The sequence below is a fragment of the Mobula birostris genome, chromosome 22, assembly GCF_030028105.1.
Source record: "Mobula birostris isolate sMobBir1 chromosome 22, sMobBir1.hap1, whole genome shotgun sequence".
NCBI classification, from domain to species: Eukaryota; Metazoa; Chordata; class Chondrichthyes; order Myliobatiformes; family Myliobatidae; genus Mobula; species Mobula birostris.
Window position 1 is genome coordinate 51,878,875 of NC_092391.1, and position 23,077 is coordinate 51,901,951.

The window sequence follows — 23,077 nt, forward strand, 5'->3', positions numbered from 1 at the left end:
TTGGACTGTAGGAGAAAAGTGAAGCACCTGGGGATAACCCACGCATTTCACAGGGAAGATGTAGAGAAACTCCTTAGAGGTCGCTCTGGAATTGAACTCTGAACTCCGACACCCCGAGCTGTAATTGCATCGTGCTAACCATGGCACCCACAGTAGTTCCTGGGTGTCAACACCTCAGAAGACCTACTCTGGGCTCAACATACTAATGCAATTACAAGTATGACAGTGGCTACATTTCATTAGGAGTTTGAGGAGAATTGATATGTTACCAAAGACACTCACAAATTTCTAAAGATGGACCATGGAAAGCATTCTAACCAGTTGCATCGCTGTCTGGTGCAGAGGGGCCACTGCACAGGATCAGAAGCTGCAGGAAGTTATAAACACAGCCAGCTCCATCATGGGCACTAGCCTCCCCAGCATCAAGGACATCTTCAAAAGGCGATGCCTTAAAAAGGTGGCATCTGTCATTAAGAACCATCATCACCTATGCTACCATCAATGTTGTGGTATTGAAGCCTGAAGGAGCACACAGTCAATGATTCAGGAACAGTTTCTTCTCCTCTGCTACCCGACAATGGACAATGAACCCATGTACACTACCTCACTACTTTGTTTTGCCTTCTTTTTGTACTAATTTAATATAGAAATTCCTTATTGTTAATTTGTATTTATTATGTATTGCAATGTACTGCTGCTGCAAAACAACAAATTTCACAACATACGCCACTGATATTAAACTCGATTCTGATTCGTATAACTGTCTCAACGTCTCTCAAACTTTGCTGTCGTACCTGCTGCCACATCTCCTGGCAGTTCATTCTAGGCATCTATCATTCTGTGGAGGGAAAAAAAAACTTCCACATACACCTTAAGACTTTCCTCTTCTCACCTTAGAGCCAATTGCTCTATTTTGTATTTCCAACATGGGAAGAAAGACTGATTAACTTCTCAGAACTTTATATAATTCCATCAGGTCCAAGTTTGTCCAACCTCTTCTTCAAGCTAACAATCTCTAACGCCGGCAAAATCTTTCTTGTACCCTCTCCAAAACCGCCACATCTTACCTCTGATACAGAAACAAGACCTGTTGGTTAGCCTCTATTTGGACCATTGTGTACTCCAAATACAGCCTAACCAACATATCATACAAGCTTCATGTGACTCATGCTCTACTGATGAAGGAAAGTATGCCATAAGCCTTCAACAATGGCCTGCCCCACTCCAATCACATTGATGTTATGGCCATGAAAGCTCACCAGCACCTCTACTTTCTCAGAAAGAGAAAGAAATGTGATGTGTACCATCTGACCCTCAGTAATTTTAATCAATGAACCACAAAGCATCCTGTCTGGATATATTACGAGTAGATATTGCAACTGCTCTGCCCAAGACTACAGAGATGTGAACACAGCACAGCACATCACAGAAATCAGTCTCCTCTCCACAGACTCTGCCTGTACTTCCCAGTACCTTACTAAACCAACCAAACTACCAGATGATCAATATTATTCAAAGGTTCATTTATTATCAAAGCATGTATCCATATACAACTCTGAAATTTGTCTTCTCCAGATAGCCAAGGGACACGAAAGTCATTCAGAGAGAAATATCAAACCCACCTCATCCATACAAAAAAGAACAGCATCCCGATCAACTCCCAAAACACCACTCCCCCCGCACAAAACAGAACCACATCAATCCCCCCCAATAAACAAACCCTCCCCTGCACAAAAAAAATTAACACAGCACAACAGAACATCAACCCCCAAACACCTTCCCCTCACACAACAAAAAGGAAAAGGAAAACGGGCGATAAAAAAAATATAAAAACTACAAGTCTGAAAAAGTCCACAGTCTATAAAAGCAATAGCCCAATCCATAAATGCAGAACCACGACACCATCCTCCGGTATCACCGACATTCATTGAAAGAGAGGGTCACCACACGAGGCAGAGAGGCCTACCCGCCTGACACAGCAACAGGCTGCTCACAGTCTCCTTCTCCAGCAGCGATCAAAAGGCAGGCAGTCAGCACTAAACTCTCGCTTGCTCTCCACATTCGCCTTGATGTCTCAATATTCCTTGACCCTTTAACCTAAGACTATCCTCCTATCAATAAAAGGTCTAATCTTCACGATTATAAAGCCATATCAGGTACAATTAACAAGATAGTATGGAATAACTTGCCATGGCTTCTACAGAACTCCTAAACCAGGGGTTCCCAACCCGAGGTCCTCAGACCCCTTGCTTAATGGTATTGGTTCATGGCATAAAAACGTTGGAGACCATGTCCTAAATCATGCCCTCTCCCAACCATAAAAAAACAGGCAGAGGTGATGGGAAGACAATTACCCCAATTCACATCCAACCATGACTTGGAATCTATCATCTCCATTCCTTTAGGAATACACACCATTGCCTGATGGACCCAAGCACAGGAGTGTGGGGGAGACAGATTTCATGATGGAAGGGACAGGTTCAAGAGAGAGGGGTGAGGACCACAGACAGAAGCATGAAACATTACTAATTGCGCAGGCAGCAAACACAACTTGTGGGCAGCACCATATCTCATTACCAAATTAATCTTCCACCACGTTAACATCAACCAACCTACCGAGAGTCTTCTCCATCTCCTCACATCTCCTCATCTCACTGACAAACTTCCGCTGGAAGGTGGTCACATTAGGATTCAGCTGCAGGAGCAGAAATAGCAATTAAATTAGTCGCTCTGAAAGAATAAAGTTCTTATGTAGTAAATGACAATTCTACTGAATTTAAATTCCTGGGTATTACTACTACAGAGGACCTGTCCTGGACCCAGCATGTGAGTGCAATTGTAAAGAAAGCACAAAGCATCCCTACTTCCTCAGTTTGTGGAGATCCGGCATGACATCTAAAACTTTGACAAACTTCTATAGATGCGTGGTGGAAGGTGTACTGACTGGCTGCATCATAGCCTGGTATGGAAAGACCAATGCCTTGAACGGAAAGTCCTACAAATAGTGGAATCGGCCCAGTACATCACAGTAAACCACAGAGCGCATCTACGTGCATCAGCGTCAGAAGAAAACAGCAACAAGCATCAGAGATGCCCGTCACCCAGGCCGTACTCTCGTCTCGCTGCTGCCATCAGGTAGAAGGTACAAGAGCCTCAGGACTGATACAACCAGGATCAAGAACGCCTCCCCCACCCCCCCCCCCCATCATCAGGCTGTTGAATAAAAGGAGATAACTACACTCAACCTCACATTGCCCCATCATTGAAATGTTCCTACAACCAATGATCTCACTTTAAGGACTCTATCTCATGTTCTCGTTATTTACATTTTCATTTGCACAGTTTGTTGTCTTCTGCACTCTGGTTGATCTTTCACTGATCCTGTTACAGTTACTATTCTATTCGTTTGCTGAGTATGCCCACAAGAAAATTAATCTCTGGGTTGTAGATGGTGACGTATTGGTACTTTGATAATAAAATTTACTTTGAACTTTGAAATATAGCACTCCTGAATTACCCTCACTGCAATCTGCAGTTTATAATTTCCCTTTAAGCAACGTACCTCTGAACCATTCTTCTGAAGGAGTCAGCAGACCTAACTCACAAGCATGCGGGCAGGCACCTTAAGCAGACGAAGGTATATCACCATGGCTGGGAGACAGAGAGGAGGCAGCCCAGCTGAAACAGAGGAATGAAAGTTCCTCTCCTCACCATCTTGTTAGTAAATATACAGTGGCTGCAGAACTAATTATATAACCACTGAATAGTTAGTTAGTTACATTATGTCATCATTTGCAACAGAATTACAAGTATATTCCAGTTAAAAGCAAAGACAGTAAGGGTGGGGAGAGCCAGCCTTGGATAACTAAGGAAATAAAGGAACACATCAAACTAAAAGCTCGCGTGTACAAAGCCACCAAGAGTAGTGGGAAACTGGGAAACTGGAAAGATTGGGAAAACTTTAAGAAGCAACAAAGGACCATTAAGCAAGCCATAAAGGAAGGGAAGATGGATTATGAAAATAAACTGGCACAAAATATAAAAATAGATAGTAAAAGTTTTTATAATTTTATAAAGCGGAGAAGTGAATGTAGGTCCCTTCCAGGATGAGAAGGGGGGAATTGATATTGGGTAATGAGAAAATGGCCAAGGCTTTGAATAACTATTTTGTGTCACTTTTCAATGTGGGGGACACGTCTAACATGCTAAAGAGAGATGTCATGGATGCAATGGGAAGTGAGGACCTCGACACAATAGCTATCACAAAAGAGGTAGTGCTGGGCCTACAGATAGACAAGCCCCTTGGTCCTGATGGAATGTTTCCCAGGGTGGTGAAAGAAATGGCAGAGGTTATGGTTGAGGACTCTGGGCAGGTGCCAGCGGATTGAAAGAAGATGAATACCACACAACTGTTCAAAAAAGGATGTAGGCAAAAGGCAGGAAACTTCAGGCCAGTTAGTTTAACATCTGTAGTTGAGAAAATCCCTGAAGCTATTACTAAAGAAGAAATAACAAGGCATCTGGAGAGAAATGGATCCATCAGGCAGTCACAGCATGGATTCAGAAAAGGCAGCTCCTGTTTGACAAATTTACTGGAGTTCTTTATAACAAGTGCAGTCGATCGAGAGGAACAGATGGCCATTATTTACGGATTTCCAGAAGGCATTTGATAAGGAGTCACATAAAAGACTTATCCCTAAGATAAGGAGGCATAGAGTTGGGGGTGATGTATTAGCATGGATAGAGGATGAGTTAACCAATAGAAAACAGAGAGTTGGGACACACGGGTGTTTCTCTGGTTGGCAATCAGTGGTGAGCGGTGTGCCACAGAGGTTAGTGTTGGACCTGCAACTATTCACAATATACATTAACGATCTGGAAGAGCGGACCAAGTGTAGTGTATCTAAGATTGCTGATGACACCAAATTGAATGGAAAAGCAAATTGTGCAGAGGATACGGAGAGTCTGCAGAGAGATATAGGTAGGTTAAGTGAATGGGCAAGGATCTGGCAGATGGCGTACAATGTTGGTAAATACGAGGTCATCCACTTAGGAAGGAAAAATGGAAGATCAGATTATTATTTAAATGATAAAAGACTGAACATGCTGCTGTGCAGAAGGACTTGGGAGTGCTTGTGCATGAATCACATAAGGTTAGTTAGCAGGTTCAGCAGGCTATCAAGAAGGCAAATGGGATGTTGGCCTTCATTGCTAGAGGATTTGAAGTTAAAAGCAGGGAGGTTATGTTGCAATTGTACAGGGTACTGGTGAGGCCACACCTGGAGTACTGCGTGCAGTTCTGGTCTCCTTACTTGAGGAAGGATTCACTGGCCTCAAGGTTCAGGGGAGTAAATTTAGGATGGAGATGAGGAGTAACTGCTTTTCCCAGGGAGTGGTGAATCTGTGGAATTCTCTGCCCAATGAAGACAAGGTTGGATAGATTTTTGCATAGCAGGGAATTAAGAGTTATGGGGAAAAGACAGGTAGGTAGAGACGAGTCCATGGCCAGATCAGCCATGATCTTATTGAATGGCGGAGCAGGCTCTACGGACCAGATCGCCGACTCCTGTTCCTATTTCTTATGTAACAGTTAGTTTCATTATGTCACCATTTGCTATAGAATTACATTGTCAGCATCACCAAGCTCCCCGATGGGAATTAGGTGAAGATACAGGATGAACCCAGTTCAGTCCAGTATCAGTAAGATGGTTGGGAGCATGGCCTCTGGGTCCAACCAGAGATGTAATTGTTCAACCTTTTACACAATCACAGGTCTCCTCTGGTCATTTAATACTGCCGGTCGACCCCAGCAGTGAGTTGCTCGATAGAGGAGCTGGGCAGTGCCACCTACTACAGAAACGTCCGGGAGTCCGTCATGGAGGGAAAAGGCCTGAAGTGATTGAAGATATAGGAGCAGAATTAGGCCATTTGGCCCATCTAGTCTGCTCCACCATTTCATGACTGATCCATTTTCCCTCTCAGCCCCAGTCTCCTGCCTTCTCCCCGTATCCCTTCATGCCCTGACCAGTCAAAAATCTATCAACCTCTGCCTTTAAATACACCCAATGACTTGGCCTCCACAGTCTTCTGTGGCAATGAATTCCACAGATTCACCAGCCCCTGGTTAATCAAATTCCTCCTCATCTCTGTTCTAAAGGGATGTGCCTCTATTCTGAGGCTGTGCCCTCTGGTCTTAGATCCTCTCACCATTGAAGACAACCTCTCCACATCCACTCTATCGAGGCCTTTCAACATTCAATAGTTACAACGAGGTCACCACTCATCCTTCTGAATTCCAGTGAGTACAGTTTCAGGTTGAATGAGAGCAAGTGGGATGAGCAGGAAGGGTGCCGTGGTCAGCATCAATCACTTGGGCCAAAAGGCCTGTATCCACCCTTACACATTGATATAGCACCCCAACCATTACATCTGGCAGCTGATTTCACAAAGATACCACCCTTCCTGTGAAAAATAAATTTGTTCCTCAGGTTCCTCTGAAACCTCCCCCCCCCCCCACATTAAACCTATGCCTTCTAATTCTTGATACCCCAACCCTGGGAAAAAGACAGTGCATTGACAGTGATGTCATACAGCTCTGCAAGATCTCCTCTCAGACTCCCACACTGCAAGGAATAACATCCTATCCTGTCCAACCTCTCCTTGTACTTCAGTCCCTCAAATCCAGGCAACATCCTTGTAAATCTTTTCTGCACTCTTTCCAGAGCAGTAATATCTTTCCTAGAGTTATAAAAAAGTACAGCACAGAAACCAGTACCTCGGCCCATCTAGACCATGCCAAACCATTTAAACTGCCTGCTATCATAGACCTGCACCAGGACCATAATCCTGCACACCCCTACCATCCATGTACTTGTCCAAACTTCTCTTAAAACATTGAAATTGAGCGCACAAGGACCATTTGTGCTAGCAGCTTGTTCCACACTCTCACGACCCTCCCAAGCAAAGAAGTTTCCCTTCATGGTCCCCTTAAACATTTCACCTTTCACCCTTAACCCATAACCTCTAGTTGTAGCCCCACCAAACCTCAGTGGAAAAGCCTGCATCTACCCTCTCCATACCTCTCATAATTTTGTATACCTCCACCAAATCAAACTAATCTTCTACGCTCCAAGGAATAAAGTCCTAATCTATTTAATTCTTTCCTTACAACTTACATTCTCCAGACCTTGTACACACACCCTTGTAAATTTCTTTCAACCTATTTCCTCTAGCAAGGCAACCTCAACTGAACACAATACTCCAAGTAGGGTCTTATCAGTGACCTGTACGACCATAGCATGACCTCCCATCTCCTATACTCAACGCCCTGACTGATGAAGGTCAGTGTACCAAAAGCCTTCACCACCTTGACCGCCTGTGACTGTACCTTCAGTGAACCATGTACTTGTACTCCATGGTCCCTCTGTTCAACAACTCTTCCCAGAGCCCTGCCATTCACAGTGAAAGTCCCACCTCAATCCGACATTCCAAAAAGCAACATCTCACCAAATTAATCCTATGCTGTTACGAGAGGTAGGGGAAGAGATTGCTGGGGCTCAGGCTGTAAATTGTAAATCTTTGCCAGACAAAAGTGAGGTACCGGCTGACTCGAGGACAGCTAACAAAGAACACAGACCCAGAGCACGCCCTTCAGCCCACAATGTGCTGAGCCAGCTAAAGAGCATAAAACAAACATTAATCCCTCAACTACACAAATGCCCATATCCCTCGCCCCCATCTTCCTCACATTCACGTGCCTATCTAAACATCTCTTAAAAGCCGTTAATGTATTTGCCTCTACCACCACCATACCAGGCAGCACATGCCAGGCAACAACCTCTCTGTACCCCTCACACTCCCCTTCAACCTACCCCCTCTCACCTTCAATGCATGCCCCCTGGTATTAGACATTTCAACCCTGAGATACTCTATCTGCTTTTTTTTAGCAAGGCAGCAAGGAAAAGCCTGGCAGTTACTGACCAGTGATCCTAACATCAGAAGAAGGGAAGACTTTGGAAAATTAGAGGGGCAGGATTAATGATCAATTGGAAAGGCAGTGACTAGCCAGAGTTTGCCAGCATAACTTTGTCAAAGGTAGACCCTGCCTGGACCAATAAGATTTATCTTTCCCCATCAGTCAGCAGAGTGTATTAACGAGGGCTGTGGTTTATATGTACCTCAGCAAAGCATCTAACAAGATCATGTATTGGGGAATGGTCCAAAAAGGTTAGGGCTATTGGGATTCCAGGGAAGTTGACAAATTGGATCCAAAATTGGCAACAGAAAAGAGGGCAGTTTTTGTGACCAGATGTCTATGACCAGTGATGTTCAACAAAGATCAGCACTGTATTTACTACAGCCTTGTAATAAATGTGAATGACCTGGATCTGCATGAGAGAGGCATGATCAGTAATTTTGCAGATAACAAGATGATTGATGGAGTTGTTTACAGCGTGGCGGGGAGCCCATGGTGGCAGATGGATAATGGTGTGTTAGCAAAAGGGAATGAGAAATAGTTGACAGAGTTTAATCCTGGTAAAAGTGAGGTGATGCAGTTTGAGCCAGGTCTGAGTCCAGACTTTTTGAAATACATCATGAGTGGTCAGGGATATATTCTAGTCCTCCTGAGATAAATGTTGACATCTCATTTGCGTTCCTCACCAGACACAACGTGCAAATTAATCTTTAGAGAGTCCTACATAATGACTCCCAAGTCCCTTTAGAAAACAGTCTACCCTTTCATTTCTTCTACCAAAGTGCACGACCAGACACTTCCCAACACTGTATTCCGTCTGCCATTTCTTTGCCCATTCTCCTAATCTGTCTAAATCCTTCTGTAGCCTCTCTACTTCCTCGAAACTACCTGCCCTTCTACCTATCTTCATATCATCTGCAAACTTTGCAATGAAGCCATCAATTCCATCATCCAAATCATTGACATAACGTGAAAGAATCAGTCCCAACACAGACCTTTATTTCCACTCTTTGCCTCCTACCAATCAGTCACTGCTTTATCCATGCTAGAATCTTTACTGTAATACCATGGCCTTGTGGCTTGTTAAACAGCCTCATGTGTGACACCTTGTCAAAGGCCTTCTGAAAATCTAAACACACATCAACCGATTCTCCTTTGTCTATCCTGCTTGTTATTTCTTTAAAGAATTCCAACAGATTTGTCAGGCAAGACTTTCCCCTAAGGAACTCATGCTGATTATGGGCTATTTTCTTATGTGCCTCCAAACAACATACTGGCAGAGCTGGCAACAGCCTCAATTTACGAACCTGACAACAACGTGACTACTACTTTAACCAGGCAAGCTCACTTTGTTAAGCACCCCTTTCTACTGAGCATAATTAAATATGCCTTTTTACAAACACTCTGTGCCAGAGTAACCTTACCTGCATTAAGCATGTGCATATACACCCAACCCAACTTTATCCCACACTGTGACAGTTTTAATCACGTGCCCAGAAACAGAACTGGCATCAGGGAACACCCTAATACATGTGTGGCATTTGGCATCTGATAGCATTTAGCCCCAAGTAATCATTTAAGTGGATCGACAGCATACAGCTTCTGCAGGCTTAGTACTAGAATGAAATTATAGTGACAGGTAGATTTGGCCAGCTGCCAATTTCCAGACGGCAGATCCAACACAGCAGAAACTCCTGAAGAAAGGAAGAGACAGTGAGCGGGAATTCTCCACTATTAAATAATAGTCACCGACTGCCAAGATGACCACAAATTACCACTGATAACCACAAATAAAACAAACCAGCATCCAGTCAACCAGAGCACCAGGTACATTGACTACAGTTACAGATGACTGATCAGTTTTATACTGCAGCAGGTAGTTAATACATAACCAAATGCAACAGCGAGCAGGAACTAACAGCTTGTAATAGATCAACAAGATCATTAGTTAAGATACTGGTTAAGCAGTAAACACGATAAATTACAATGGGTTCAGATTACCAATAGCCACACCCTTGTTGCTTTTCCATTACCTAGTAGGTGATGGGGTTACAAGGTTGGTTATCTGCTAGTTAGTGATGGAGCACAGTAAACAGAGCTATTAGTGAGACACTACAGTCTGTAGGGTTACTATTCAATGGAGCACAAGAGTAAGTTGAATTACTAGTTAGTGAGGCCCACAATAAACTAGTCCTGACGAAAGGTCTCGGCCTGAAACGTCGACTGTACCTCTTCCTAGAGATGCTGCGTTCACCAGCAACTTTGATGTGTGTTGCTTGAATTTCCAGCATCTGCAGAATTCCTCGTGTAAACGGGGTTATTATTTAGTGAAGGCAGATAGAAGGCAGGATTACTGTCTAGTGAGGCACACAGTAAGCGGAGTTACTAGTTATTGAAGGAACCACAGAAGGCGGGTTTACCACAGCAGGAAGGATCACGAGCTAGCGAGGCACTACAGGGGGCAGTGGTACAAGTCCGTCAATAACACAATAAGTAGGGCTGCTAGTTAGTGAAGGCTGGACTCACGTCTCTGAACTCCACCAGGCCGGCCTCCCCCAGCTCGCTAACACAGTCGTAGGCCGAGGCGGCCTGCAGAAAGAGCTGGGCCAGGCACATCTCCTCGCTGCGGAACACCGCACCCATCGTCCCGTTCCTCTGGCCTCCCGTCCACACACGGATGCACCCAAACCCGCCGCTACGCGTCCACAGGCCCAACAGGAGGACGATTCCGAGCAGCGGCCGCCCCACGACTCGCTTCCCGGTGCTGACCACGCCCCCGGCAAGCAGTGTGACCAATCATAACCTACAACGGGCAGACTACGATCCTGCCCCCACGGGTCGATTAAAACCCGCCCCCTTCCGTGATTGAAAGGCGGTGAGACCAACTATCGCATTGACCAAGTGTCGACACGTAGTGACCTACAACGCCTTACTGAGTGAATGACAAGACAGTGACCGCAGCCCCTGCTGAATGATTGGTTGGCCGTGGAGACAATGATTGGCATACCCATACTCATACCCATGATTGGCAGGCAGTAAGACCAACGCCCGCCCAAACTGAGTGATTGGCAGGCAACAGGACCAATAACTGCACCGCTGATTGAGCCACTGGAACAGAGCGCTCCAAGCGATGCCGGCCTGACAGCACGTCGTGGCTCGAATACAGAGTCCGACCCGAAACGCCCGCCCGCCCGCAGATGCTGCTCGATTCGCCGAGTCCAGATTCCAACATCTGCAGTCTTGTGTCCCTGAATTGACAAATTTCTGTAGTCGAATGGTGGAGAGTATCTTGACTGGCTGCATCACAGCCTGGTATGGAAACACCATCGCCCTTGAACGGAAAATCCTACAAAAAGTAGTGGATATGGCCCGCTCCATCGCGGGTAAAGCTCTCTCTACAATTGAGCACATCTACATAAAACCCTGTCGCAGGAAAGCAGCATCCATCGTCAAGGACCCCCACCAGCCAGAACATGCTCTCTTCTCACTGCTGCCATCAGGAAGGTGGTACAGTGGCGTCAGGACTCACACCACCAAGTTCAGGAACAGTTATTACCCCTCAAACATCAGGCTCCTGAACGAGAGGAGATGACTTCACGCAACTTCACTTGCCCCATCACTGAACTGTTCCCACAACCAATGAACTCACTTTCAAGGGCTCTTCATCTAATGTTCTCGATATTTATTGTGATTTATTTGTATTAGTATTTCTTCCTTTTGCATTGGCACAGCTTGTTGTCTTCTGCACTCTGGTTGAATACCCAGGGTGGGCGGTTTTCATTGATTCTGTTATCATTTTGTAGATTTGTTGAGTATGCCACAGGAAAATAAGTCTCAGGGTTGTATATGGCGACATATATGTATTTTGATAATAAAACTTATCTTGAATTTTGATATCTAACACTGCATTAATCAAATCACTGGTCGACAGTAATGCTTATTCACTTTTAATGTTAACCACAAAACACTGGAGAAACTCAATGAGCCAAGTGTATGAACAATCGACCCTTCGCGAGACCCACCTTCCCCTGAAGCGTGGTTGTCACGTTTTGACGGTCGAACACCGCCTCTGCTACATGATTGACAGTCCGTGGACTTCTAACTCCACCCCTGCCGCATGACCCCGCCCCTCGAGCGTGAACAATCCTTCAGTCTAACCATGTGATTGACAGCAGGGGCTATCCGGACCCTGCGCCCCCCCCCCATCAGAAGTGATGGACAAGAGGAGGGGGTGGGCTATCTGGAGTTGTATGAGTGGTTTAGGTGCCAGGATGGGAACTAAATGTAATGATAGTGGTACTGTTATTGAGTTATTAGACACCCACACTGAGATATAGTGAAAGGCTTTGTTTTGTGTGACATGCATTTGGATCATGCTGAACATAATTACCCCAAGGTAGTAACAGAAGCAGAATACAGCACATAGTGTTGCAGTTTTACAGAGAAAGTTATGTGCAGGTGACTCCTGGACATACAGTGTGGATCATACTGACGAATGGGTGGAGTGGTGGAGCAGATGGAATTTCATCCCATCCATTTCATGCCGAAACCACTTAAACGGACTACTCCCATCAACCTGCACTGGGACCATAGCCCTCCATCCATGAACCTCTCCAAACTTCTCTTAAACATTGAGGTTGAGCTTGCATGCACCACTTGTGCTGACAGCTCATGGCACACTCTCACCACCCTGAGTGAAGAAGTTTCCCTTCATGTTCCCCTTAAACTTTTCACCTTTAATCCTTAACCCATGACCTCCAGTTGTAGTTCCACCCAACTGCAATGGGAAAAGCCCGCTTGCATTTACCCTATCTATACCCCTCATAATTTTGTATACCTCTGTCAAATCTCCTCTCAATCTTCTATGTCCTAAGGAAAACTATCCTAACCTACTCAATCTTTCGTGATTTCTTTAGATAGAGATGTTGAGGACAACTAGTGTCAGAAAGAAAATAAATGGAAAAATAATTAGGAGGGACAGAGGCAAATGTTATTGGCAACACATGCAGGAGTCAGGAACTCGCTGCCTGCGGATGTAATGTGCAAACAGAGCCTGTGAATAAACAAAAAGAGGGAAAAAATATAATCTGTTTCTATTCCATGAAGGTCTCTGCAACCTTCTCGTAGCTGACACTGCCACCCAGTTTTATTCATCAGTGTACTATTTATATATTATATTCCCATCATATGAGTCACTCGTACAGACTGTGAACATGTAGAACCTAATACTCAAACCTGTCCCATTTTTTTGGTCATTTTCTCCTTAGCAGCCATGCCTTCAATTATCAAGGCCCCAAGTTCTGGAGTTCCATCTCCCTTTTCTCCTTCAAATTTGTCCCACCACAGGCCTTTTGGTCATTGTGCTGACATCTTGTGCAGGTCAGAATCATTACACATTCCTGTCATATCAGCTGGGATGTTTTAGCACATTAACTGCAGGTGGTAACTGTGAAGAGAGGCTCTGACACGTGTGCTGACTATTCCCAAAAGAGTACAGGTGAAAGGGGAGGGAAGAGGAGCATCAGCTTTGAAGAAACAGTTGAGAAAAAGAAAAGTAGATGCGAGGAGGAAGTTATTTCTTGCTCGTTTATGCATACAAAAAAAGGCAAATAAAATATCAGAAAAATGGAGACAGACACTCCCATTCACAAAGAAAGTAGGCACAGCTTTCAAAGGTGACCAGCCTTCATCCTGACGTGAAACCACCTAGCTGTATGTCAGTCTTTTATTTCTTGTTGTGCTGTATCAAGAGAAGTTCCAAGTCTATTGTGCAAGGGAAACAATGTTTTGGGTTTAGAACAAAAAATGGTCATGCACTGCCTAATTTTAAATTCAAAATAACACGTATTCAAAACCATATCAGGGTTTTAGAACACTCCTATATAAAAATACATTAAAATATTTACACTGAAACATTCAGAACAACGCAAGGGGATAGTCTGTGTTATGTCCGGTATCCATTCAAGTGCATGAATTCTGCAGTTGCATCAAAATGTAAAACAGCAACAATTCTGCAAATGTAAGACACACCAAAATATCTTTCACCACAGGACTGCTTACTTTGTGGAACAACAGAAATAAAAGCTTGCAGACCATTAATGAAAGAGAGGAGGATACAATGAAGGTAGGGAAGAGGTAGATTCTGACTGGATCCTGAATTGCTGGTCTCTTGGTGTTCATGTTACTGAACACTATAAGAACATGGAGATCATGCTTGCTGCAGGGTATTAAAAGGTCGAGTCATTCCAAGCCTTCCGTATTTTGTTCCACGGACCTCCCAACACTGCCGTCACCAAGAAGATGAAGACCAGCAACATTCCCTGGGCAATTGATTGTGAGTATGCTTCACCTAGACAAACACATAGTTTGTTAGACATTGAAATCTCTTTTTGTGGGAGTGAACATAGAGAACAAGTTGACTTAGGTGTGTAAATGATTTTCTTTGCAATCAAATATAAAGGAACGTTGGCAAATGACACTTAAAAGGGTTGACGGTGAATATGCAATGGCAAGCATTTAAAGATTGCATGGATGAACTACAACAATTGTTCATCCCAGTTTGGCACAAGAATAAATCAAGGAAGGTAGTGCACCCGTGGCTGACAAGAGAAATTAGGGATAGTATCAATTCCAAAGAAGAAGCATACAAATTAGTCAGAAAAAGTGGCTCACCTGAGGACTGGGAGAAATTCAGAGATCAGCAGAGGAGGACAAAGGGCTTAATTAGGAAGGGGAAAAAAGATTATGAGAGAAAACTGGCAGGGAACATAAAAACTGACAGTAAAAGCTTTTATAGATATGTAAAAAGGAAAAGACTGGTAAAGACAAATGTAGGTCCCCTACAGACAGAAACAGTTGAATTGATTATGGAGAGCAAGGACATGGCAGACCAATTGAATAATTACTTTGGTTCTGTCTTCACTAAGGAGGACATAAATAATCTTCCAGAAATAGTAGGGGACAGAGGGTTCAGTGAGATGGGGGAACTGAGCGAAATACATGTTAGTAGGGAAGTGGTATTAGGTAAATTGAAGGGATTAAAGGCAGATAAATCCCCAGGGCCAGATGTTCTGCATTGCAGAGTGCTTAAGGAAGTAGCCCAAGAAATAGTGGATGCATTAGTGATAATTTTTCAAAACTCGTTAGATTCTGGACTAGTTCCTGAGGATTGGAGGGTGGCTAATGTAACCCCACTTTTTAAAAAAGGAGGGAGAGAGAAACCGGGGAATTATACACCGGTTAGCCTAACGTCGGTGGTGGGGAAACTGCTGGAGTCAGTTATCAAAGATGTGTAACAGCACATTTGGAAAGCGGTGAAATCACCGGACAAAGTCAGCATGGATTTGTGAAAGGAAAATCATGTCTGACGAATCTCATAGAATTTTTTGAGGATGTAACTAGTAGAGTGGATAGGGGAGAACCAGTGGATGTGGTATATTTGGATTTTCAAAAGGCTTTTGACAAGGTCCCACACAGGAGATTAGTGTGCAAACTTAAAGCACACGGTATTGGGGGTAAGGTATTGATGTGGATAGAGAATTGGTTAGCAGACAGGAAGCAAAGAGTGGGAATAAACGGGACCTTTTCAAAATGGCAGGCAGTGACTAGTGGGGTACCGCAAGGCTCAGTGCTGGGACCCCAGTTGTTTACAATATATATTAATGACTTGGATGAGGGAATTAAATGCAGCATCTCAAGTTTGCGGATGACACGAAGCTGGGCGGCAGTGTTAGCTGTGAGGAGGATGCTAAGAGGATGCAGGGTGACTTGGATAGGTTGGGTGAGTGGGCAAATTCATGGCAGATGCAATTTAATGTGGATAAATGTGAAGTTATCCACTTTGGTGGCAAAAATAGGAAAACAGATTATTATCTGAATGGTGGCCGATTAGGAAAAGAGGAGGTGCAACAAGACCTGGGTGTCATTATACACCAGTCATTGAAAGTGGGCATGCAGGAACAGCAGGCGGTGAAAAAGGCGAATGGTATGCTGGCATTTATAGCGAGAAGATTCGATTACAGGAGCAGGAAGGTACTACTGCAGTTGTATAAGGCCTTGGTGAGACCACACCTGGAGTATTGTGTGCAGTTTTGGTCCCCTAATCTGGGGAAAGACATCCTTGCCATAGAGGGAGTACAAAGAAGGTTCACCAGATTGATTCCTGGGATGGCAGGACTTTCATATGAAGAAAGACTGGATGAACTAGGCTTGTACTCGTTGGAATTTAGAAGATTGAGGGGGGATCTGATTGAAACTTATAAAATCCTAAAGGGATTGGACAGGCTAGATGCAGAAAGATTGTTCCCGATGTTGGGGAAGTCCAGAATGAGGGATCACAGTTTGAGGATAAAGGGGAAGCCTTTTAGGACTGAGATTAGGAAAAACTTCTTCACACAGAGAGTGGTGAATCTGTGGAATTCTCTGCCACAGGAAACAGTTGAGGCCAGTTCATTGGCTATATTTAAGAGGGAGTTAGATATGGCCCTTGTGGCTACGGGGATCAGGGGGTATGGAGGGAAGGCTGGTGCAGGGTTCTGAGTTGGATGATCAGCCATGATCATAATAAATGGCGGTGCAGGCTCGAAGGGCCGATTGGCCTACTCCTGCACCTATTTTCTATGTTTCTATGTTTCTATGTTAGAAGATGGTGCCTTGCTTGTGTCACATTCATGTTACTGAGCATAAAAGAATAGCTAGGAAGAAATGCGATGTTAATAGATCGTATCTGCCGCAGGACTTTAAAAGGTCCAAGAACCATCCTACAGAAACCCCATAGTCCTGATCCAGTGTCTCGGCCCAAAACACCAACCTGCACCCATGCTGAGTTCTTTCAGTGTTCCAGCACGTACAGTATCTCGGCTTTTCACAACCTCCTGGGATTTACGCCCAAATTGAGACTAATATTTTTGTTAATGGCTGCCCTTGCCATTGGATATAAAGGGTTCCACAGCCACTACATAGAAATGTCACCAGAGATGTGAGCAACTGTAGCCCGTTTCCTACATTACACCCATATCTACTTGGTTGCAATGCAATTTATAAATGGTCCTGCAGCTAAGGGAAGTGGTGATACAAACAGAGACTTAATTGCTTCATAGATGGAATGGAGGAAAATACAGGGGAATGATTGTAAGATAAAAGAAACATTTTGTCAAGAGAAAGAAGGAAGCAAAAATCAGACAGGGTTCTTTTTCCCAGAGCAGCAATGGCAAATACCAGAGGACGTCCTTTTAAAAAGGGTGGAAGAAAATTTATGGAGATGTCAGAAGTAGATTTTTATCTTACACTGAGATGCCTGGAATGCACTGCTGGATGGTGGTAGAGACAGATACAATAGAGGTATTGTAGAGACTCTTTGATGGGCACATGGATGTAAGAAAAATGGAGGTTATGGGCTGTGTAAAAGGGAAAGGTTAGATTGATCGTGGAGCAGATTTATACTGATTAGCACAAGATCATTCTAGACCAGTGCTCAGTTCAAAAGCACGGAAATTAGGTCGACAGAATGCATCAAGATGAATGCATCTTCCTTACCTGCATAACGCCTTGTCAATGGATAGGCAAGGTCAGGCCAACACACATCATTCCGAGCACAGTCATATTCAGTGTAGGTCAACTGGAAGCTACACAACAAAATTATTCCAATGACTTTCAACCACAAGATGAAACAGCTCCCCTCCCACCATTCCTCCACCTTCCCCTTAAAAACATTTCTGCTCTTCACTTCATCTATTCCCTTTACTTTATTGACACTTGCTGGATAACAACTCGTCTCACGTTATTTGAACTGGAGACTTTTGACTATAACAGGTTGAATAAAGGAGAGATCCTTACTTTACCTAGTGTGTGTACTGAACCTAGTGGCTGTTGTGTGTTCCTCATGGCAGATGTTGGGAGTGCTGGGAAACCCAGAGTCTCCCAGGGAACTGCATCTGTGTGAAGTGCATCCGGCTGCAGCTCCTTGAAGACCATGTTAGGAATCTGGAGCAGCAGCTGGCTGACCTTCAGCTTGTACCGGAGAGTGAGGAGATCTTTGATCAGAGTTACAGGAAGTAGTCACCCCGAAGTTGCAGGAGGTGAGTGGATGGGTGACTGTCAGGAGAAATGGAAATGTGAATAGGCAGTCAGCGCAGAACGCTTCTGTGGCCATTCCTCTCAATAGCAAGTGTACCGCTTTGGATACTCTTGTGGGGGATGAACTCCCAGGAGAATGCTATGGAGACCAGATTACTGGCACTGAGCATAAGTCCGTGGTGCAGAAGGGAAAGAGGGAGAAGAGGGGAGCAGTAGTGACAGGGGACTCAATAGTCAGGAGAACAGACAGGAGATTTTGTGGATGTAAACGGGACACCCAAATAGTATGTTGCCTCCCTGGTGCCAGGTTCAGGGACGTCTCAGATCACATCCACAGCATTTTGGAGGAGGATAGAGAGCAGCCAGATGTCTTGGTACATATTGGTACCAATGACATAGGAAGGAAAAGCAAAGAGGTCCTGAAATGAATTTGGAGAACTAGATAGAAAGCTGAGAAGCAGGACCACCAGGATAGTAATTTCTGAATTGCTGCCTGCGCCACGTACTAGTGAGGGTAGAAACAGAATGAGTTGGCAGATGAATGCATGGCTGAGAAGCTGGTGCAGGAGGTAGTGCTTCAGGTTCTTGGATCACTGTGTCCTCTTCTGGGGGAGGTATGAACAATTCAAAAGTGATGGGTTGCACCTGAACCCAAGGGGGACCAATATTCTCACAGGCAGGTTTGTTAGAGGTGTTAGGGAGTGACTAAACTAATTTGGCAGGAGGATGGGAACTGGAGTGAAAGGACTCTGGATAAGACGGATGGGTAAAAAAAAGCAAAGATAGCGTGCAGTCAGGCTGTCAGGAAGGACATGCAAATGACAAGTCAAAATTGCAGCCAGCACGGTGAGTATCAGTGCATTAGGGATGCAGAATCAAAAGGGGTAGCAAATACAGTAAAAAGCCCATGATATTGAAGGCAAATTACTGGCAAGGTTAGAGCATTGGCTGATTGGTAGGAGGCAGCGAGCGGGAGTAAAACAATCTTTTTCTGGTTGGCTGCCAGTGACTTGTGGTGTTCTGCAGGAGTCGGTGTTGGGACCAATACTTTTTATGCTGTATATCAATGACTTAGATAATGGAATAGATGACCTTGTTGCCAAGTTTGCAGACAATATGAAGACTGGTGGAGGGACAGGTAATGTTGAGGAATCAGGTAGGCTGCAGGAGGACTTAGATTAGGAAAATGGGCAAGTAAGTGGCAAATGAAATAAATGCATGGCCATGCACTTTGGTAGTAGAAATAAATGTGCAGACTATTTTTAAATGGGGAGAAAATCCAAAAATCTGAAATGCAAAGGGACTTGGGAGTCCTTGTGCAGAACATCTTAAAGGTTAATTTGCAGGTTGAGTCAGTGGTGAGGAAGGCAAATGTAATGTTAGCATTCATTTCCAGAGGTCTAGAATACAAGAGCAGAGATATGATGCTGAGGCTTTGTAAGGCATTGGTGAGGCCTCATCTTGAGTACTGAGAGCAGTTTTGGGCTCCTCAGGTAAGAAAAGATGTGCTAGCATTGGAGAGGGTCCAGAGGAGGTTCAGAAGGATGATTCCAGGAATTAAAGGGATGTCATACGAGGAACGTTTGAGAGCTCTGGGTCTGTATTCACTGGAACTTAGAAGGATGAGAAGGGATCTCACTGAAACCTTTCAAATGTTGAAAGGCCTAGACATGCTAGATGTGGAAAGGATGTTTCCCATGGTGGGGCACAGCCTCAGGATAGAGGGGCATCCATTTAAAAGAGATGCAGAGAAATTTCTTTAGCCAGAGGGTGGTGAACTTGTGGTATTTATTAACACAGGTAGCTGTGGAGGCCAGGTTGTTGGGTGTATTTAAGGCGGAGCTTGATAGATTCTTGATTGGACACGACATCAAAGGTTACAAGGAGAAGGCCAAGGAGTGGGGCTGAAGAGGAGAAAAAAAAAGGATCAGCCATGATTGGATGGTGGAGCAGACTCGATGAGCCAAATGGCCTAATTCCTATGTCCTCTAACAGGTTGTACAACTGGAGACCTTTAACTATAACAGGCATTACAACTGGAGATCAGTCCTGATGAAGGGTCTTGGCCTGAAACATCGACTGTACTCTTTTCCATTAATACTGTCTGGCTTGCTGAGTTCCTCCAGCATTTTGAATGTGTTGCTTGGATTTCCAGCATCTGCAGATTTTCTCTTGTTTATCTGACTATAACAGGTTGATTAACTGGAGAACTTTGACTATAACACGTTGTATAATTGGAAATCTTTGATTCTAACAGGTTGTACAACTGGAGATCTTTGACTATACCAGATTGAATACCCAAGCAACAATGATAGTGGCACAGGGAGGCACAGGGACAAGAGCATTCCAGCAATATTGTCTGTGCAGATTTGTACATTCTCCTTGTGACCACACCAGCTCCCCGCACCACCCCTTTCACCCGCAGCTCCACCCCAATTCCTTCCCTCCCTGGGTGCTCCAAGTTTCTTCCACATCCCCAGGGAGAGGGCGAGAACAAAAGCCAAACAATGAAATAAGAAAGAGAAAAGCTTGTAGTGTAAGAATTAACAGCACAAGATGGTAAATCATTTGAAGCTTCTTGTACCTGGTCAATGGGGGCTCTTGCTGGGCTGGTATTTGAATAAACTGCACAGACGTGCGGATGGAGAAGGACTGAAGAAGGGAACTGTTCCTGCAGGCTGTACTATCTCCTCCTCCACAAGAAATGTGCCACCTCACTGTGGAGAAACTAAAAAGGCAAAACCATTGATCCAACAAGAGACAGGAAGAACCGGAGGAAATACATTTTTGTACTGCAATTTGTAATGATTTAAATGTCAGTTTGAATAGTCAGAGAAGCAAAAACCAACAGAAGCCAGATAAATAGCCAAAGGAAAGCATGCTTAGTTTTGGGAAAGACCTGATGTTTTGGGATAATTGGACCATATTTGTGGGTGTAATGATATGATTGCTTATTTTTGAGTAGAAGTGAGACGATTCAATACACAGTGAAGGAAGATGGACTTGGGGCCAAAATCAAGTGCTTTTTAAATACATTTTCCCTCATTGAACCAAAGAAAACAATTTTAGAATTACAGTGAGGCAAAGAGAGAAGAATGTGGATGTCCAGAGCAGCCAAGAAGGCCAAGGTACAACTGTAAGAGCTGAGTAAAACATGGGAAAGATTGGTTTGGGCTTTTTGAAGATCATCAGCATGGATTTGTGCACAGGGTGTCAGCCTTACCAACATGACATTTTTGAGGAGGTAACGAAGATGTTAAGACATTAAGATTACCACTTCTGTTAAGTAACCCATTTCTCATTTCAGTAGCCCTATGGGAAAGCATGTCCTTTGCTATTGGGAAATATTAATTACTCAGAAATGAGCAGCCTGATTTATGTTGTACATTGAACATCATTTAGTCCAACACTTGGAAGATGCCAACTAGCTAATACAATTGTGACGCCATCTGCTTACCTGACTTCAACTCCAAGTATCACTCGTTGTGGGACTCCTTCAACCGCACCAACAACTGCTGTGAGAAATTGAATGTTCATAGCGGCAGGAACCCCAGCACAGAATCCATAAAATCCACCTTCAGTCGAATCGTTAAATGAAGCTACAATTAAAAAATAATTTATATAAATGTGACTAATTTGAAAACCACAGGCTCTCACTCGCAGCTTTGAACAATACTTGTGATTACAGGAACTTGAACTTATGCAACACACGGTCATGCCCACAAGGTATTCCTAAATGCTTAGTGACATAAACTGCTTTTGCAGTGTAAGTATCGTTCTAAAGGCAAACAATGCAGAGTAATCTCTCAGACGTGAAGTGACAGAACGGCAAATTAATGTGCTTTTGATGGAGTTGGGTTATGCAAAATACAGGCCAAGCACTACCTGCTTTTCCAGATAAAACCAAGCAAGAGTTTTCCCCCAGTAGAGAACTGGAGCCTCTGTTTAATTCATCATTGAAAACCATGGACATTCTCTGTCCTTGACTGGCATGTCACTTTCAATCCAGGAGTGTTGTAAGCAGTTTTGGGCCTCTTATTCAAGAAAGGAAGTGCTGACATTGGAGAGGGTGTAAAGGATGTTTACGAAAATGACTCCAGAGATTGAAAGGCTTGTCCTATGAGAAGAGTTTGATGGCTCTGGGCCTGCACTCACTGAAATTCAGAAGAATGAGGGGAGATCTCATTGAAACCTATCAAATGTTGAAAGGCCTCAACGGAGTGGATGAGGAGAGGATGTTTCCTCTGGTAGGGGAAGTCTAAGACCAGAGGACACAGCGTCAGAATAGAGGGACGTCTATTTGGAACAAAGATGAGAAGAAACTTCTGTAGCCAAAGAGTGGTGAATCTGTGGAATTCATTGCCCCAGGCGGTTGTGGAAGCCAAGTTATTAGGTATATTTAAGGTAGAAGTTGATAGCTTCTTGATTAGTCAGGGCACAAAGGGATACGGGGAGAAGGCATGAAGGAGATTGTGGCTGAGAGGGAAAATGGATCAGCCATGATGAAATGCCGGAGCAGACTCGATGGGCCAAATGGCCTAATCCTGCTCATATATCTTATGCTCGGGTCAGAATCTACTTTCATTTTGAATTAACAACATATTGCTTTAAAGGTCAACAGTTACCAGAAAAGAAACATCATCCAGTACTGATAACACTTCCTGGATTCTATAACGTTAGCACAGTAGGCTGACCAGCTGTAGTAGATGAATTGACCAGCTCAACTATCACAAGAAATGAAGAACTGAAGTAGTCATTTCAGAACATCTTGTCCGTCTCCAATAGTAAAGCTTGCCTGTCTCAACTGCGAAAAGCCAGAACAGAGCTGCCAAAAGAGGCCAGAAGTTTCCATAAGGGGCTGCAAGTACACTCTGCACGAAGTGGTGGACTGGCAAAAGGCTCTTTGGGAAGAAAAAAGCTCTGGGAGTGTGCTGCATTGTCAGAGCTGGCTCACTACACAGGAGTAATTAAACTGAGACTCAAATCTCATCAGACAACATCACACCAACCGATGGTCTATGGGTATAG

The 23,077-nt window shown here is 44.1% G+C and overlaps 2 protein-coding genes across 4 annotated transcripts in view; both read right to left on the bottom strand.

Moving 5' to 3' along the window:
• LOC140186451 (V-type proton ATPase 116 kDa subunit a 2-like) overlaps positions 1–10,738 on the bottom strand; it is a 61,852-nt gene extending 51,114 nt beyond the window's left edge. For both annotated transcript variants that reach the window (XM_072240732.1, XM_072240731.1), the window contains exons 1-2: positions 10,502–10,738; positions 2,617–2,695 (exon numbers count right to left, since the gene is read on the bottom strand). In XM_072240732.1, the coding sequence (XP_072096833.1) occupies positions 2,617–2,695; positions 10,502–10,618 (196 nt within the window). In that variant the 5' untranslated portion in view covers positions 10,619–10,738. The remainder of the gene's footprint in view (positions 1–2,616; positions 2,696–10,501) is intronic.
• Positions 10,739–11,907: 1,169 nt separating this feature from the next.
• tctn2 (tectonic family member 2) overlaps positions 11,908–23,077 on the bottom strand; it is a 57,059-nt gene continuing 45,889 nt past the window's right edge. For both annotated transcript variants that reach the window (XM_072240734.1, XM_072240733.1), the window contains 4 exons: positions 21,507–21,648; positions 20,634–20,777; positions 17,510–17,598; positions 11,908–14,324 (listed from right to left, as the gene is read on the bottom strand). In XM_072240734.1, coding sequence (XP_072096835.1) covers positions 14,203–14,324; positions 17,510–17,598; positions 20,634–20,777; positions 21,507–21,648 — 497 coding nt within the window. In that variant the 3' untranslated portion in view covers positions 11,908–14,202. The remainder of the gene's footprint in view (positions 14,325–17,509; positions 17,599–20,633; positions 20,778–21,506; positions 21,649–23,077) is intronic.